Genomic DNA, 14,799 nt, shown 5'->3' with positions numbered 1-14,799 from the left:
ATGAGTGCCACATGAAGTATATTGTCAGGCTTTGCATGGTTTAGTTTCTGGTCTGTTTTATCTTTCATCTATAAAAGCTTTGATGTTTACCTTTTATATGTGGGAAGCATATAACAACATAGGAGGGAAGCTTACTGTTTACAGTCAGGCATCTTAGGTTGAAACCTAAGTTCCCACCACTGACTGAAGGACATGTACCTTAAGTCAGTTAACTAACCTCTCTGAGCCTTGGATTCTACATTTACAAGATGAGAATAGTACCTTTCTCACAGCTTAGTAGTGATGATTCAATGAGAAAATTGTGTATAGACTCAAATAAGCCTACTGTCATAGATAGACAATAGGTGGCAATTATTATTGTACCCTACTTCTTGCCAGTAGGTGTTTGAAGCCACTTACAGCGGACGGTCTGGTGGTACTAAACCTTAGGTTTGAATAAGAATTTGTCAAAACACAAATTCAGACTGGGGGAAATATTTGCAACATACATGACAAAAGGATAATGCTCTTCATTTACAGACAGCTTGTAGGAATCAAATTGGCAAAGGATAAGGCCAGGCAGTTCACCCATAAAGCAATACAGGTGGTCAGTAAATATCAGAAAAGGTGCTCAACCTTGTTCGTAACAAGAACAAAAACATGCTAATCAAAAAAGATCCCATTTTTCACCTTCCATGTTGTCATAATTTTTAAGTTGGACAGTATCCAATCTGAGCGAGGATATGGGAAAACAGGTACTCTTTTATAATATATATGTAATTCTGCTTCCATTCTCCGTGTGTGTGTGTGTGTGTGTGTGTGTGTGTGTGTGTGTGTGTACGTACACTGAGAGTGGACATAGAATCGGTACAACCTTTTTGGCAAATAATTTGTCAGTGTCTTTTGACACATGCAAATAGCTTTTGACTCCCCCAATTCCACTCTTAGGAATTTGCACACGTGCAAAAGTGTATTCCTTACCAGAAATAAAAGTATACTTGCCAGAATATGTGCACGTGGATGTTTATTGCTTCATTGTTTCTAATAGCAAAAACAAACAAACAACCGAAAACTGGAAACCACCTAAAGTATTAATGATTGGGTGAGGCACTAAATTATGATAAATAATGTCAGTGGAATTCTAGATGGCCATTAGAAAAAACTAAATATGTGCTGATATAGAAAGGTATAATATTTTTTTTTCCTCTTCTCTGAAAACGTACACAAGATACCTACCTGTAGGTTTTCTTCCCCTTGGGAAGAGGAAAAGGGTAGTGAGAGGAGTTTGTGAAAAGACAGATATTAGGTGTTCATTAAATATTTGTTGAATACATTTTATACCTTTGTGTATAGTCTGGTTTTTACCATGTGCGTCCATTACTTTTGTTTTAAAATCCATTGGTGGAGCATGGAGGGAATCACTAATAAGGCAGTAAAAGAAATTGTTTCCTATAGTTGAGCATAAATTCATCTTTGAGCTTCCCAGTAGCCAAGGCAAAGAGGGAACCCTGATAAGCACAAAAAATTCATCAGGAAAGAGAAACATTTTCCTAATCTTCATCTCTAAAAGGACTAGCTGCTGAGGGTTGGTCAAAACTCCCAATTTAGTCTTGTCCTCCCCAGCTTAAAATTCGTGAGTAGATTCTTGCCACTTTTCTTCATGATCCAACCTCTGCCACCTAACTGGCCTCCCCTCTTCCATGTGGATATGACAGTCCATGCACACTGGCCTTTGCATATATTGTTCCTTCTGCCTGCAGTGCTCTCTCCTCTTCTCTACCTGGTCGTCAGCCATGGCTGTTGTTTTGGGCTTTTTAAAGATTTTCAGTTGTTAGTTACCTCCACTGGTAATCCTTTTAGGTCAGATATCCCTTATCTGTGCTCCCCGAGTCCCCTGTGCCTACCTCAGCGATGGAACTTGTCACACTGTACTGTAATTATTGTTTTGTTTTCCCCACTAGACAAGGAGCTCCTCAAGGTTAGGGATAATGTGTTGATTGTTTGGGGGCCCTGAGCACCAAGTGTTTGCCAGGCACAAAGACCAGCAAGTGGTCAGTGAATGACTGAATGAGTAAGCTGAAGTTTGAGTCCTGCCTGTTTCGCCAGTTAACTAGCTGTGCCAACAAGTGTTTTTTGAGTAGGGGAGTCAAGGAGAAGCCTCACTGAGAAGATCACAGCTGAATTAAACTGGGTGTGAAGACTGAGCCGTGCGGATAATCTGGTGAAGAGCATTTCGGGTAGAGGAGACAGCAGGCACAGGAGCTCCAGAGTAGGAGCGTGCCTGACATTAGAAGCAGTGTTTAGTCTGAGTGAGTTGGGGGCCATCGGAGGGTTTTATACAGAGGAATGAGGGGATCTGACTTTGGGTTTTAACCTAAAGGATCATTCTGACTGCTCTATGGAGATTAGGCCAGGGCGGAGCGGGGGGGGGGGGGGGGGGGCGGGCAAGAGTGGAAGCAGAGAGACCCCCACAAGTAGGCTGTTGAGTATTCTAGCCAGGGATGAGGGTGATTTGGACGAAAGCAGCCACAGTGGAGGCAGCAGAAAGAAGAGGTGGGATTCTAGGTATGATGTGAAGAGAAAGCTGACAAGGTTTCTTTCCTATGGGACCTGTGAGAAAAGAGAGAGAGAATAAGGGACATCTCCACTGTTTTTGGCTTGAGGAACTGGAGAACCTGGTTGCCATTAACTAGGTGGAAAAGACCGCGGGGAACAGATCTGAGGAGGCAGATCGGGAGTTTGATTTGGGACATACTCGGTTTAAAGGAGCTGTTGACAACCACGTGCAGAAAGCAGGTAGAAAGGCAGACACGTGAGTCTGTGTTCAGAGAACAAGACTGGCCCGTAGACCTGCGTTGTAAGTGGTTTTAAAAGCCGCGGGACTAGCATGGGGCTTCCCAGGGAAGTGAAGGTAGGTGGAAGATAGAATGCCAACCTACTCCAGCATTAAGAGATTGGAGACATAGGGGCGCCTGGGTAGCTCAGTTAAGCGTCCAACTCTTGATTTCTCAAGGTTCATGAGATCGAGCCCACATTGCTCTGTGCTGACAGCACGGAGCCTGCTTGGGATTGTTTCTCTGCCTCTCTCTCTGCCCCTCCCCTGCATGCGCTTGGGCGTGTGCGTGCGCTCTCTCTCTCTTTCTCTCTTTTTAAATAAATAAATGTTTTAAGAAGAGAGAAATCAAGGGCATGAAGAGGCAGGAACACTTCTGACATACGTGAGGAAAAAACAGACTCAGTCTGTGCTATGGTAATTGCCGACCTGTGGCTTTAATGAATAGTCAAGTGACTTTCTGAGAATTCAAGAGAAGTCTGACCTGTGAAGATGTTCTTAGTCCCTCTCCAAATAGAATATTTGTTGCCCACACGGTGGGCATTATTTCAGAATAAACTTCACTCTGCCATTTCTCCACGACTAGACTTCTGCTGCCTCCTTTTCAAGGTCATTATTCTTGATTTTAAAAAATTCTTTTTAAAGAAAAGAATCTCTTCACAGCTAAAGCCTATAATATACCCTTCAATTACCCTCTTCTTCCCAAGGTAGAAAAATAGTAGCTCATAATAGAAGCCTGTGGGTTATGTGAACTCAAAAAGCATTGTCACCATTTTGAAGTATTTACTGTCCAGCTGCTTTCGAACCTGAAGTAGGGAGTTTTAGTTGCACCAGAAGTGGCAACCCTGGGACCCTATCATATTTCTTGCTTAATTCTGGGATGTTTACTTGGGAAAAGTATAAGGTAATTTGAGAATATGATAGAATACATTTTACTTGTTCTTTACTTGTTCTTTATATACTCATCTCAAAGCTGATATTCATACTCTGTTCACAGGTTATTTCTGCAAATGGGAGATTAGTTTAAGGTTCTGTTGTGGACAATAAAAATCAATTCCAGGCAGACTAGAAATTCTAACTTAGTTTTGATTCACTTGCTCAAGTTGTCCTTGAGGATATCATCCCTTTTGAATATGTTTCTTGTGCAGTATGTGAAGATCAGTTCAGGTTTGCAATGACACAGTTTAGGTTCTTGTCTTATTAATCAATAGCGGCAGTCAGGGAGGCCTACTTACTCCTCCTCCAATAGAACCAGGGCAGGCTTGGAGAGAGGTAATAATTACTGCTCTGATCACAGCATGTTCTCTTTTCTCCTTCCCAACCCAGAGCATGTCTGTTCGATCCTGGCTTCCCTCCTGCGGAACCTGAGAGGACAGCAGCGAACCCGGCTTCTGAATAAATTCACTGAAAATGACAGTGAGAAGGTGGGTGCCTGCTACACGGTAAGGAGGGGCCCAGGGCCGTCAGGGCAAAAGGAGTGCTGAGCTGAGCTCCTGCCCTAAAATACCTTCTCCAGCATTGCTTTGGGTCTTAGAGGTTGTTCTGGTGACTCTGCCTGTCATCTCCAGATACATCCGTCTGGGCACAGTAACACCTTAGGGTGGCAGCAACCAGCACCTTAGGAAGATTTTTAGACCCAGGCAGAGTGGGTTGTAATAGGATTTGGGTTAAGGGTTGCACAGCATGGCAAAGAGATTAAGAACATAGCCTCTGGATTCCGACATCTGGATTTGAACCTGGTTTTGCTCTTTTCAAGATGTGTGCCACTCTGAGCCTCATTTTCCCTATCTGTAGGATGGACACATTAATTCCCATCTTGAGGAAGAGTCAATGAGAGGAAGTTTAAATGAGTCCTTACTAGGTGGTGGTGATGGAAATGAAGGCTCCGTTGTGGACATAAAGAAAGGGTTGAGCCTGTCCTTAGAGGGACTGTGGAACATGGGAATGATCACGTAAATGAGATTAGATAGATATTATGTTGTTACCTAGTGTGCCATACCAAAAAAAGATTTTTAACAGTGATAGGGCCCACCATCTATTTAATGATTCCTGTGGATTGGGTCACTCAGCAGGTCCCTTACGTTCTTTGTATATTCTCACAACACCGTGTGGTTTACCCCTTGTGTAGGTATTGTTCACATCTGCAGAAGAAGAAGCTGATGCTTAGAGTCATGTCATTTGCCCACAATCACTCTCTACGATGATCCCACCACTCACTAGTCACAAGTTAGATCATTCTAGATGCATAACATTAAGGACGAAAGTCCCTTTTATTACATGCAATAATCTCGTCCTTCCCACCGCCAGGTAAGGCTGAAAGTTTGTTGTACTTCGGAGAGAGGTTTATGACTGTCTCTCTGACCAGTTTTTCCAGCCTCACTGGCAGCATAGCATGGGGAAGAGGCCATCGTGAAGTCAGGCATAGAACACCTTAGCAGTCATGTCACCCTGGTGACATTTAACATCTGTGCCTCAGTTTCTTCATCTTTAAAATTAGGGTCACTGTCTGTCTCTCCTGCCCACATTCTCAGGTTTTTGTAAGGTGTAAGGAAATAATGGACACGAAAATATTCGGTAAACTGAAATATACAAGATCTTGGGGGTGTCAGTGTTATCCAGAGAGGGTTTGGGCACAGTCCTCCTGGACTCTGATGCCGTGTTGAAGCACCATCTGCTGTTAACCACTGTAAGCTCTTGAGTAAATACCAGGGTTGCCAAGAGCCGTGGCTGTGCCAGCCTAGTAAAGAGAGAGGTTAGAAGTCTAGGCTGGTTTCACAGTGTTTGTTCAGTCTTTTGGAAGTCTTAGGCAAAAATGAAACTTTTTCAAACCCACTGAGTGTTCCTCAGGCCATGTTTGAAGCGTGACTTTTGCTAAGTTGAAAACTGATTTTTAAGTTATCGCTGAGCAAAAGTCAGGGCCTTTTTTTAAGTTGCTGAAAGAGTTTTTTTTCTTGTACTCTCTTCTGACTCGAAAGCAACTAAAGAGATTTTACGCAGACCTTTTTAAAAAAAGATCAGCTCTGGGGTAGAATCCGAACATGAAAGGTTTCAGTTGGAAAAAAATTTCTGTAAAGTTCTAAGTGAATATCAAGTATGCAACTTCAAGCTCCTTCTCTTTGCAAGAAGGGACTGGAATTCTTATTTATTTATTTATATTTAACAACTTGAATTCGTGGGAGCCCTGGCCAACCTGGAAACGCAGCCTCCTTGTGGGACTAGGCCTGCATTCAGACTGCATCCGCCCCAGGGGTCTGCTCGCTCTGCCCCGGCCCTTCCGTCCATTCCTGCTGGTTTCCTACGCAGAGCTCGTAGCCGACGTCGGAAGCAGGCGGTAGAGGGGCCTCCTGTTGGGAGGGGCTCCACTGTTCTCTTGCCTTGGTGTGCTTTTTCCTTCTCACTCATGTCTGAAACATCTCTCTTTCAGGTTGACAGACTGATGGAGCTGCATTTTAAATACCTGGACGCAATGCAGGTGGCCGACAAGAAGATTGAAGGGGAGAAACATGTACGTATCCCTGCCTGTCTTCTGCCGGCTGTTGACTTGCATGCCGTTCGGGTCTCTTTGTACCTTCTCTCTCCCCGCAGGACAGGCAAGGGCACAGGTGCCACCTACCCCCCGTGCCACCTGGCCTGGTGTTAGCATGGAGCGGATGACCGTCTGCCAGTGGTTATGACCGCTCTTCTAATAGGAGTGGAAGTGCTTTCGGAGGAAGGATCCCTGTCTGACCTGGGGGTCTGGGCGATAGCACGAGTACCCCTGACACGAGCAAAGTGCAGGGCTGTGACTTGGTACCACGTTGGCCGAGCTGGCAGAGTCTGTCTTAGTTCACACTCCTGCTGGCTGCTGTAGTCATAAGGGGAGCACCCGAGGGAAGGGTGATCTCAGGGGATAAGAACTGGAAAGAAAGTCTGAGGTCACTGAATCCAGATGAAAAACTGGAGACCTGGAGAAGGGAGACTCAGAGGCACCGCAGCGGAGCCTGCGTAGCAGGTTCCAGCGGACCGACCCTAATTTCTTCCGCTGGCAGCTGCTGAAAATGAAATTTGTTAGGTTTTTGTCTTGAGGGACTGTGTTTGCTGTGCTGGTGTCCGGCCTTCCGTACTTTCCACCTGATTCCGTTTTGTTCTCTGCCGTCTCTGGCCTCTGCCTTTCTCATCTGTCTCCTTCACTGGGGCAGAGACTCTTGTCTGTTGTTTAATGTCGATCTGTATTCTCACCCCTGCGAGACATTCCTCAGTCTTTGGTCACATTGCAAAAGGATCCTTTCCTTGCTTTTTTCAAAGTCTGTAATAGACTTCACTTTCCTTGTGATCTTGATTTGCCGTATCACTCCATTCTCTTTTCATTCTTCTTGCCTTAAAGCGCACTTGAGGCTTTTGACCCTCACTGGTGGGAGAGTCAGTTTCAGCACCTGGTCCCATCGTGTTGGGACAGTCCGGCTGCGGGGCGGGCCGTGTGCACAGGGACTTACACTAGCATTTGCCCTCAAGCTAGGCCTCAGGCCAGAGCGAGAGCTTGGAGGGGAGACGGTGACCCTGTTGTCTGTCCTGTTTCTCTTCACCCCTCGTATCTACCCCTCCCTTTTTACAAAATATGCACCTCCATTTATGAATGCCAGTGGACAGATAGCTGTGGTTATCATTCTTGTGATTTGCCTAAACCTAGTAAGTCCTCAGATGTTTGTTGATTGATTGAATTGACTGCCTGGGACATTCTTCGTTTATACGCTGATACTACTGCAAGGTAAAAGGCCGGGACTGAATTCTGAGGCTGGACTTCAGATGCCAGCATGTTATGCACGCAGTTGCTTCGTTCCACCCTCCCACTGCCTTTATTTTGTCCTTTGATTGAGGTTTCCTTTTCCGTCTTTTCTTCCCTTTCCGGTAACTTGTGAGGATGGCCGCTTAGTGACTATTTAAGTGCCAGAGTGATGTCTTCTTTTTCTTCATCTGAATGATAATTAGAAACAAACTGAAATTTCCCTGGACTTTTGGAGGGACACAGCCATGAGACAGTTAGAACTCCAGCTCTGGCTGAAGACCCGTGTTATCTGCTAGAGGAAGTTTTCAGGGAGAGAGAGAGCACCTGGGAGTCTAGAGACCTGGAATTTTAGGCAAGCACCGCCTCTCAGTCCCTGCCTGGCCGTGGCTCGTCAAACCATGCTTCGTGTAGCCTGTTCCCTAACTGAAATGTAGCAGCAGAGGTGACCTCTCAGGTCCTCCTCTGCTTAAAGTAGTGCCTCAGGTTCAAGTGAACATCCTCTAGGGACCCTGCCAGCTTTTAGCAGCGGGGTGGAGGACAAGCAGAGTGAGAGGCAGATCAGTGACCGAACTGTCCCGAATACAGAGGAGCAGCGGCCTCGGAGAAAAGGTTGGTGAGTGGGGAGTCGCAGGACCCCAGGTTTGAATCCCAGCTCTGCCACGTCCTGGCTCTGAGACCTCGGACAGATGAGCTGACCTCTCTAAACTTTGGTTTTCTCATCTGTAAAATGGAAATAACACTTCCCTCTTGGGGTTGTTATAACAGTAAGCATAAAGTATATAAAGCACCTTGCTGAATTTGGAGGAACCGTGGCCCCTGCTTGGTGCTCCTAGCTTCCTTTGCAGTTCTTGTCAACTTTTAAGCTAGTCGGGCAGTCCTTTTCCTGAGGGCATCCCCCTTGCCATCTGTCCCGGAAGGAGTCCCCCTGCCAGACCAAAGTTGTCACCGTCATCTACGTCATTTGAGGGGAAGCTGGAGTAGACGTTTTGCTGTTGGAGACCGAGTAAGCTGCTGGGCGCGAGGGGGGGCAGCTTGCGCGCGGCCGGTGGGAAACTTGGCCTGCTTCCCACCAGATTATCTGTTATCAGCATCGAAGAGGGTGTGAAATTGATTAGCACCGACGGAGAGTAATTGCTGCAGCCACTCTGCCCCGGCATTCACCGAGCTTCTGTGTGCCACGGGCACCGGGGCCCCTGCCATTCCCTGACAGACCTCTGTCTCCTTGATGCCAAGGCCGTTTTGCTGGGCACTGGCAAACATTCCAAGGCCATTAGTGCCCAGCAGCCTCGGCGCTGCGCAGAGAGACAGGGCAGGGTGGGGGGCGAAGGATGCATGCGTGAGCAGCGCTCTCTGCCAGCACTCCAGCTCCATCCTGGCAGATGCAGCCGCCTCGCAGGTGGACGGTGACTCGGAACAAAACGACCTCCTTTTCACCTCTCCCGCAAGCAGTCTTCTCTCTTAAGTCATGAGCAATTTGCTGCCTCACCCCACCCCGTCTCCATTAAACTTGGATGTCCTACACCCGTTGGGAACTCAGCAAATATTTGTTGACTCGAATTGAATGCTTATTTCTCAGGCATTTGATGACATTGACCGTTAGATCAGTAATGAATAAATATCTCACGCACTTCGCCAAGTCTGCAACAAAAAAGCCCTTAGATAACAGGGTCAGGTATTGACCCAGATACTGGGGGTCAGGTATTGACATTTTTAGTGTCTCAGAGCCCCCTTCTTCACTGCAAACTTCAGACTTCCTTGGGCACAGTGCAAATGGCCGTGGTTTGCAATTGACCCAGATTCACTGGAGAGAATCCAGTTGTTGGGCAAATACTTCTCAGACGCCTGCTCTGTGCGAAGCACTGGGCTAGCCGCCGGCAGGGGTGAGAGTCAGAGATGCCGGTGGAAGAAGGGGCCCCAGGGGCGGCGCTGCTGGCGAGGGCCGGAGGCCCCCGGGGAGCGGGGAGTAGTCGGCTGCTGCGCCTAGGGGCACCCTCAGCTGTTCCGCGCATGAGGCAAGACTTGAGCCGCACTTGAAAAGATGGGAGACGTGTCAGGCATATCCAACTAAAGAGGAACAGGAGCAGGAGGGGCAGCGGGAAGCCAGTGGGGGGTGAGTGGTAAGTTAAACCACAGGAGCCCAGGATGAGAAGGGGGAGCATGGGCTTTAGAGCCCGACTTCTTTCTTGTTTCTGACTGGACAAACAGCTTAAGTTCCCTGCCTTATTTTCTTCCTTGGTGCTGTTTTCTTTTCAAGGTGTGTGTCCCAACCTGTGTACTTAGGGGAATTACAAAAGGAGGGATCTGGCGAAAGCTGAAAGCTGATTCACAGGGTTTGGCACACAGCCGGTGGCCAGACAATCTTCCGTTGTCTCTTTAAGGCCTGTTTGCATCCCCATCGCCCCTACGTGCACTCACATTTTCCGACTCTCCTAGCGCAGCGAGATTTTGCATGATCGGGGTGCTCCCCATTTTGTTAGGTCCTCTCCTGCCACTGTGCACTCCTTCCTGCCCCACAGCCTTTGCATTTGCTTCTCCCCTCCGTCCTGGCTCTTCTCGTGTGGTGCTTCCCTCCACCTTCAGGTCTCAGCCTGAATGTTACCTCCTCAGACAGGTTTTCAGTGATCACCGTATGTAAGCAGCACCCCCATCCCCGGTGCCTCTTCACAGCCTGTCATAAGTTATTTGTTTACTGTGTCTCTGGTGTTGTAGTCTCTCTCGTTCAGCATATTCTCAGGACTTACATAGTGACCGACATGCAGTAAATGAAGGACCGTTGCTCCTGAGATGCAATTAACATTTGTCCTTGGGTATGAAGGAAAATTGAGGGTCCTAGGTTTTTTCTACATTATTCCGTAACTCTCATTTTCTTTTTCTTGACTCTCATTTTTAACCCTAATTTTTCTTTGCTCTATAATTAGCCCCATCATCCTGGGTGGTTCAGTCAGTTGAGTGTCTGACTTTGGCTCAAGTTATGATCTCACGGTTCGTGAGTTCGAGCCTCATGTCAGGCTTTCTGGTGCCAGCACAGAGCCCATTTGAGATGATCTGTCCCCCTCTCTCGCTGCCCCTCCCCTATTTGGATGCTCGCTTGCTTTCTCTCTCTCTCTCTCTCTCTCTCTCTCTCTCTCTCTCTCTCTGTCTCTCTCTCAAAAATACATAAACGGTTATAATTGGTCCCATCATCAAACTTATCTGAGGACATCCGTGTAGATTCTGTGGCCTACTGTGGCAGAGTTCAACAAGGTAAAATCCTCCTACTTAAGAGTCTACAGGACAACCTGGTAATTCTACACAAATTCGGTTCGAATCGCATTCCTGCAGTGATTTGTGACTGTCAAAGACTTCCACGTCGGGCACAGTGACACGCTGCTTCCATGTTTTGTTCTGCGACTGTTTGATTCCAGGGCCACAGTGTATCTGGACTTGCCCTCGGGGCTCCTGGTTACAAGATTTGACCTGAACTTTTAAAGGGCATGCAGTTCTTAGACTCTTCTGGTGAGCAGCAGTTCTCCATGATCTGTAAATATTCAGGATGCTTGTCTCAGCAGATTTCACCTGGCTCCCCCAACAACACAAAGCCCAGAAAATACCGAGATCCCTGGTGTTGGAAAGTTGTCTTGACTTCTCGTTGGTTCCTTCTGGCTTCTGTTGGTTAAATGTACAGAGACGCCTGGCTCCTGACTGTCAGAAGTGAGACATAATTATATAGGTACTGGCAGGGATTTTAAAAGAGGGAGGAGAGCCTTGGAGAGAGGTTTCCCTTTTTTAGTTCCTGGGAAAATTATACTCAGCAGGTTTATTCAGTAAAGTGTTCTCACCACATACTTTGCACTGTAATGACTTACAAATTGCATGCTAATTTTGCCACAGTTAAATCATTCTAGGCTTTATCCTGGAAAGAGAAAGATGGACTCCTTGTAATGAAACAGTATCCACAGGACTTGATGTCTGAAACAGACTTGGGCTATTTCTTTAGCATTTGAAACTCCTTTAAGGTTTTGTACAGAAGTGGGTAGAGCACAGGAATGCATGCGTGGGGTATGTGGTCCTAGAGCACTGGGTAAGGATATAGACAGGATAAGTAGGAGACCGCCGTTGGTTCTTATGCTAACTGTGCTGGAAGCTTCCGGGACATCCTTAAAAAAGGAGAATCTTGCTAAGAGTTCCTCTCGGCTGTTGTTTAAACCAGTTCCCAAAACTTTCTCCTTGAATGTTCGGTCCATGAATTTGCCAGAACACAGCCGACGGTAGAAGCCCGTGATGGTGGGGGAGGCTGTGTCCTGGTGCTTTTTCCCGTCCCTTAGACACCCACAGACTTAGCCATATGCCTGCTCATCCTCTGTGGCCCCCTGCCTGCCCCCTTCCCAATCAGTCATCCTTTCTCCCTACCCCCGGAAGGGAAGTCAGAGGGGCTCAGTTCTGGTCCTGTGCCCCTGCCACTGGCCTCGCGGTGTGGGCTTGCGCACTCTGGCTTTTCTCATTTTCCCTGACCCCCGGTTTCAGTGCGTTTGTGGGCTCCCCCCTGCCATCCTCACTCTCTATAATTAGCCCCATCATCCTGGGTGGTTCAGTCAGTTGAGTGTCCGACTTTGCGGACCAGGCTTGATGCGGGCCTGGTAAGATCAGAGCCATGCACTGGTGACTCCCCAAGTGTCTGCAGACTCTCACAGCCACTCTCACAGGACATCACCTGTAGGTTTTGTGGCTCAGTGAGTCCAGAGCCCAGTCTGTGGCCCTAACTGTGTATCATCCTCCCCCCCGCCCCCCGCCGTGCCAGGGCCACTCACCAGTTTAACCAGGTCAAAACCTGGGCATCATCCTCTTCCTCCTTTCTCTCCTCCTCCTCCCACTGCGCATCCATCGGTATAGTTTTACCTCCACCCTCTGTCCAGGCTCTTCGTGCTCCCCTGTCCTCACCACTGCTACTCACACTCGGACAGCCAGCATCTTTTCCTCCTGTGTTAGTGCCGCAGCCTCCTCACCGACCAGTCTCCCTGCAGAGGTCCGTCCTCTCCGATTCATTCCCTGCACAGTAACCAGAGATTTTCCTAAAATTACAGCACGTTACGGCACCCCTCCACCCAGACCCAGGACACGCTGGCTCTGCATTACCTGCAGGCTGTGCTCTAAACTCCTCCCGGGCCCTGCCTGCCACCCCAGCTGCAGCCCTCACCGCCCTTCCCCTTGGGATGTGCAAACGCCGTTCTGTACCGCTTGCGCCTGCGTGACCTTTGCTTCCTCCAGCCTTCTGCTGTTTGCCCAGAATTCCTCTCCATGCCATCTTCCTCACACCCCTTCCCTGCAACTGGCTTATTCCTCCGTATCCTTAAGAGCTTTGGCAGAAAAGTCAGTCCGTAAATGCATGTTAAATGTGTCCTGTGTGCCAAGCATGCTGCTCAGAGTTGCTGAGCCGGTTCCTGCAGAAAGCCTCCCCTGCCCTCCTGGCCCCACCGGGGCCCCCAGGGCCCTCGGGGCCCCCTGTGCGCTCCAGCCTGCACCACACAGACCCACATCTGGCCTCTGCTTCAGTTTCCTCATCAGGAAAAGGAGGGGAATGATCATACGTATCTTGAAGGGTTGCAGGGAAGATGAAATAAACTAATACGTATAAATCACTTAGAATAGTTTCTGGCACGAGGAAGTACGCCGTAAGTGGTAGCTGTTATTGTAAGTGTTTTTTGGCCTGTATACTTGTCACTGTCTCCCTCTAAAGTTAAGTCTTCACAAGCAGGGACCCATCTTACATTCTCAGCACCCCCAACAGGATTGTTCTTCTCTGGCCTTGTGTTCTTGTATCTGCTATCAGGGAAGCTCTCCGGTTCTCTCAAGGCTGGCTTAAATGTTGTCAAAATTCAAATGAGCGATCATGAGTATTTTTTGTTTTGTTTTGCTTTTTCAGTAAATTTAGAAATTGAAGGCACACCAGTCATGGAGGCATCATGGTAATGTGGAAGGAACATGAATCCTGAGGTCATATGGCCCAAGGTTAAATCTCAGCTTAGCCACACATGAACTCTGTTTTTTGGGAAATGACTTGCCCTATGCATGTTTTAAGTTTCATGGCACTTTTACCAGAGGGTCATTTTGAAGATTAACGAGATTGTTTGTAGAAACCAGTCCTATGCTTATATGCTGGGCTGGCCTAACACGTAGTCTGTTTCTCCTGTGTGGGCAAAGCTCTCGCCTGAGATCCTTGGATTCTTGTCAGAGCTGGTGTCAGTTAGTTATGTGTTCTCAAAAAAAAAAAAAAAAAATCCCTTCTATTAATTCTCCAGCCTCGGTTTCCCTGGCTAAAAATGACTGGCAGTGTCTAGGTTCCTCCTCTAACAGCCTGCCCTATTTTAGAAGCTCTTAGAAGGGGGTTTTATTTGCCACTGTTTGTGCACAACCCCCCTCCCCCCACCACACATCTCCACTTACCTGTCTCTCCCATGGCTTAAACTCTCCCCCTTGCTTTTTAAGAAAAAAAGAAATGGGACTTTTCTAAATGGTGGGGCAGTTCTTGCCCACGACTACAGACAGTAACTGTGACCCGTCGGGGCTCTGAGTCACGCCCCCTCTTATTAAGGCAAGAGGGATTCTTATTGGCTTCGTAGCAGCTTCTTTTATGACTGTCTCCTTCCATCAGTGAGGGGCAGCTCGCTGCCTGTCAGGGGCAGATTAGAAATGGCATCCACATGCTCATTTGGAGGCTTGCGACTTGCCTGCTGAGAGAGAGAGAGGCGCGCGGAAAGGTGGTGATTTGGTAGTGCTCCTGACGACAGATTACCATTTAAAGTGAGGATGTGGCTGGGGGAGGGGAGGGACAACGCTCAGGCCTGCAGAAACGACACCTTGACACCACACGTACCACCTCCTTGTGTATCTTTGGAGACGAATCTGTTTATTTTAGCAGCCCCCAAACAGGCTTATGCTGCTGCGAATTGCAATCTGTTCTACTTAATGCGCCATTCACTGAATTACCATCTAAGTTTTTATTCTAGCCCTCTCTCATGGAATGAACCACACAAAACCTTTCAGAGTGTCTTTTTTTTCCCCCCAACTCCCCCAAACTGCATGTGGAATTTGCCGGCCAACTATAAATTCTTCCCGCCCCCCTGCCCCTGTCCTCTTTTTAAAAAAAATTTCTTCAATTTACAAGGAAAAGACGGCCCAGGAAACCAGATGACCTAATATTTAATGCTGCTGGTTTGCATTAGTCCCTAGAAAGAAAAAAAAAATCCTA

At 47.6% G+C, this 14,799-nt stretch overlaps 1 protein-coding gene across 2 annotated transcripts in view; it reads left to right on the top strand.

The window, feature by feature from the left end:
* Positions 1–14,799, top strand: part of CTNNBL1 (catenin beta like 1) — a 160,494-nt gene that overhangs the window by 127,439 nt on the left and 18,256 nt on the right. For both annotated transcript variants that reach the window (XM_053890266.1, XM_053890265.1), the window contains exons 12-13: positions 4,139–4,236; positions 6,237–6,317. In XM_053890266.1, the coding sequence (XP_053746241.1) occupies positions 4,139–4,236; positions 6,237–6,317 (179 nt within the window). The remainder of the gene's footprint in view (positions 1–4,138; positions 4,237–6,236; positions 6,318–14,799) is intronic.

Source organism: Panthera pardus, unplaced genomic scaffold, assembly GCF_024362965.1.
Source record: "Panthera pardus isolate Hobbes unplaced genomic scaffold, ASM2436296v1 HiC_scaffold_25, whole genome shotgun sequence".
Taxonomy (NCBI): domain Eukaryota; kingdom Metazoa; phylum Chordata; class Mammalia; order Carnivora; family Felidae; genus Panthera; species Panthera pardus.
This window is presented reverse-complemented; position numbering and strand designations above follow the sequence as displayed.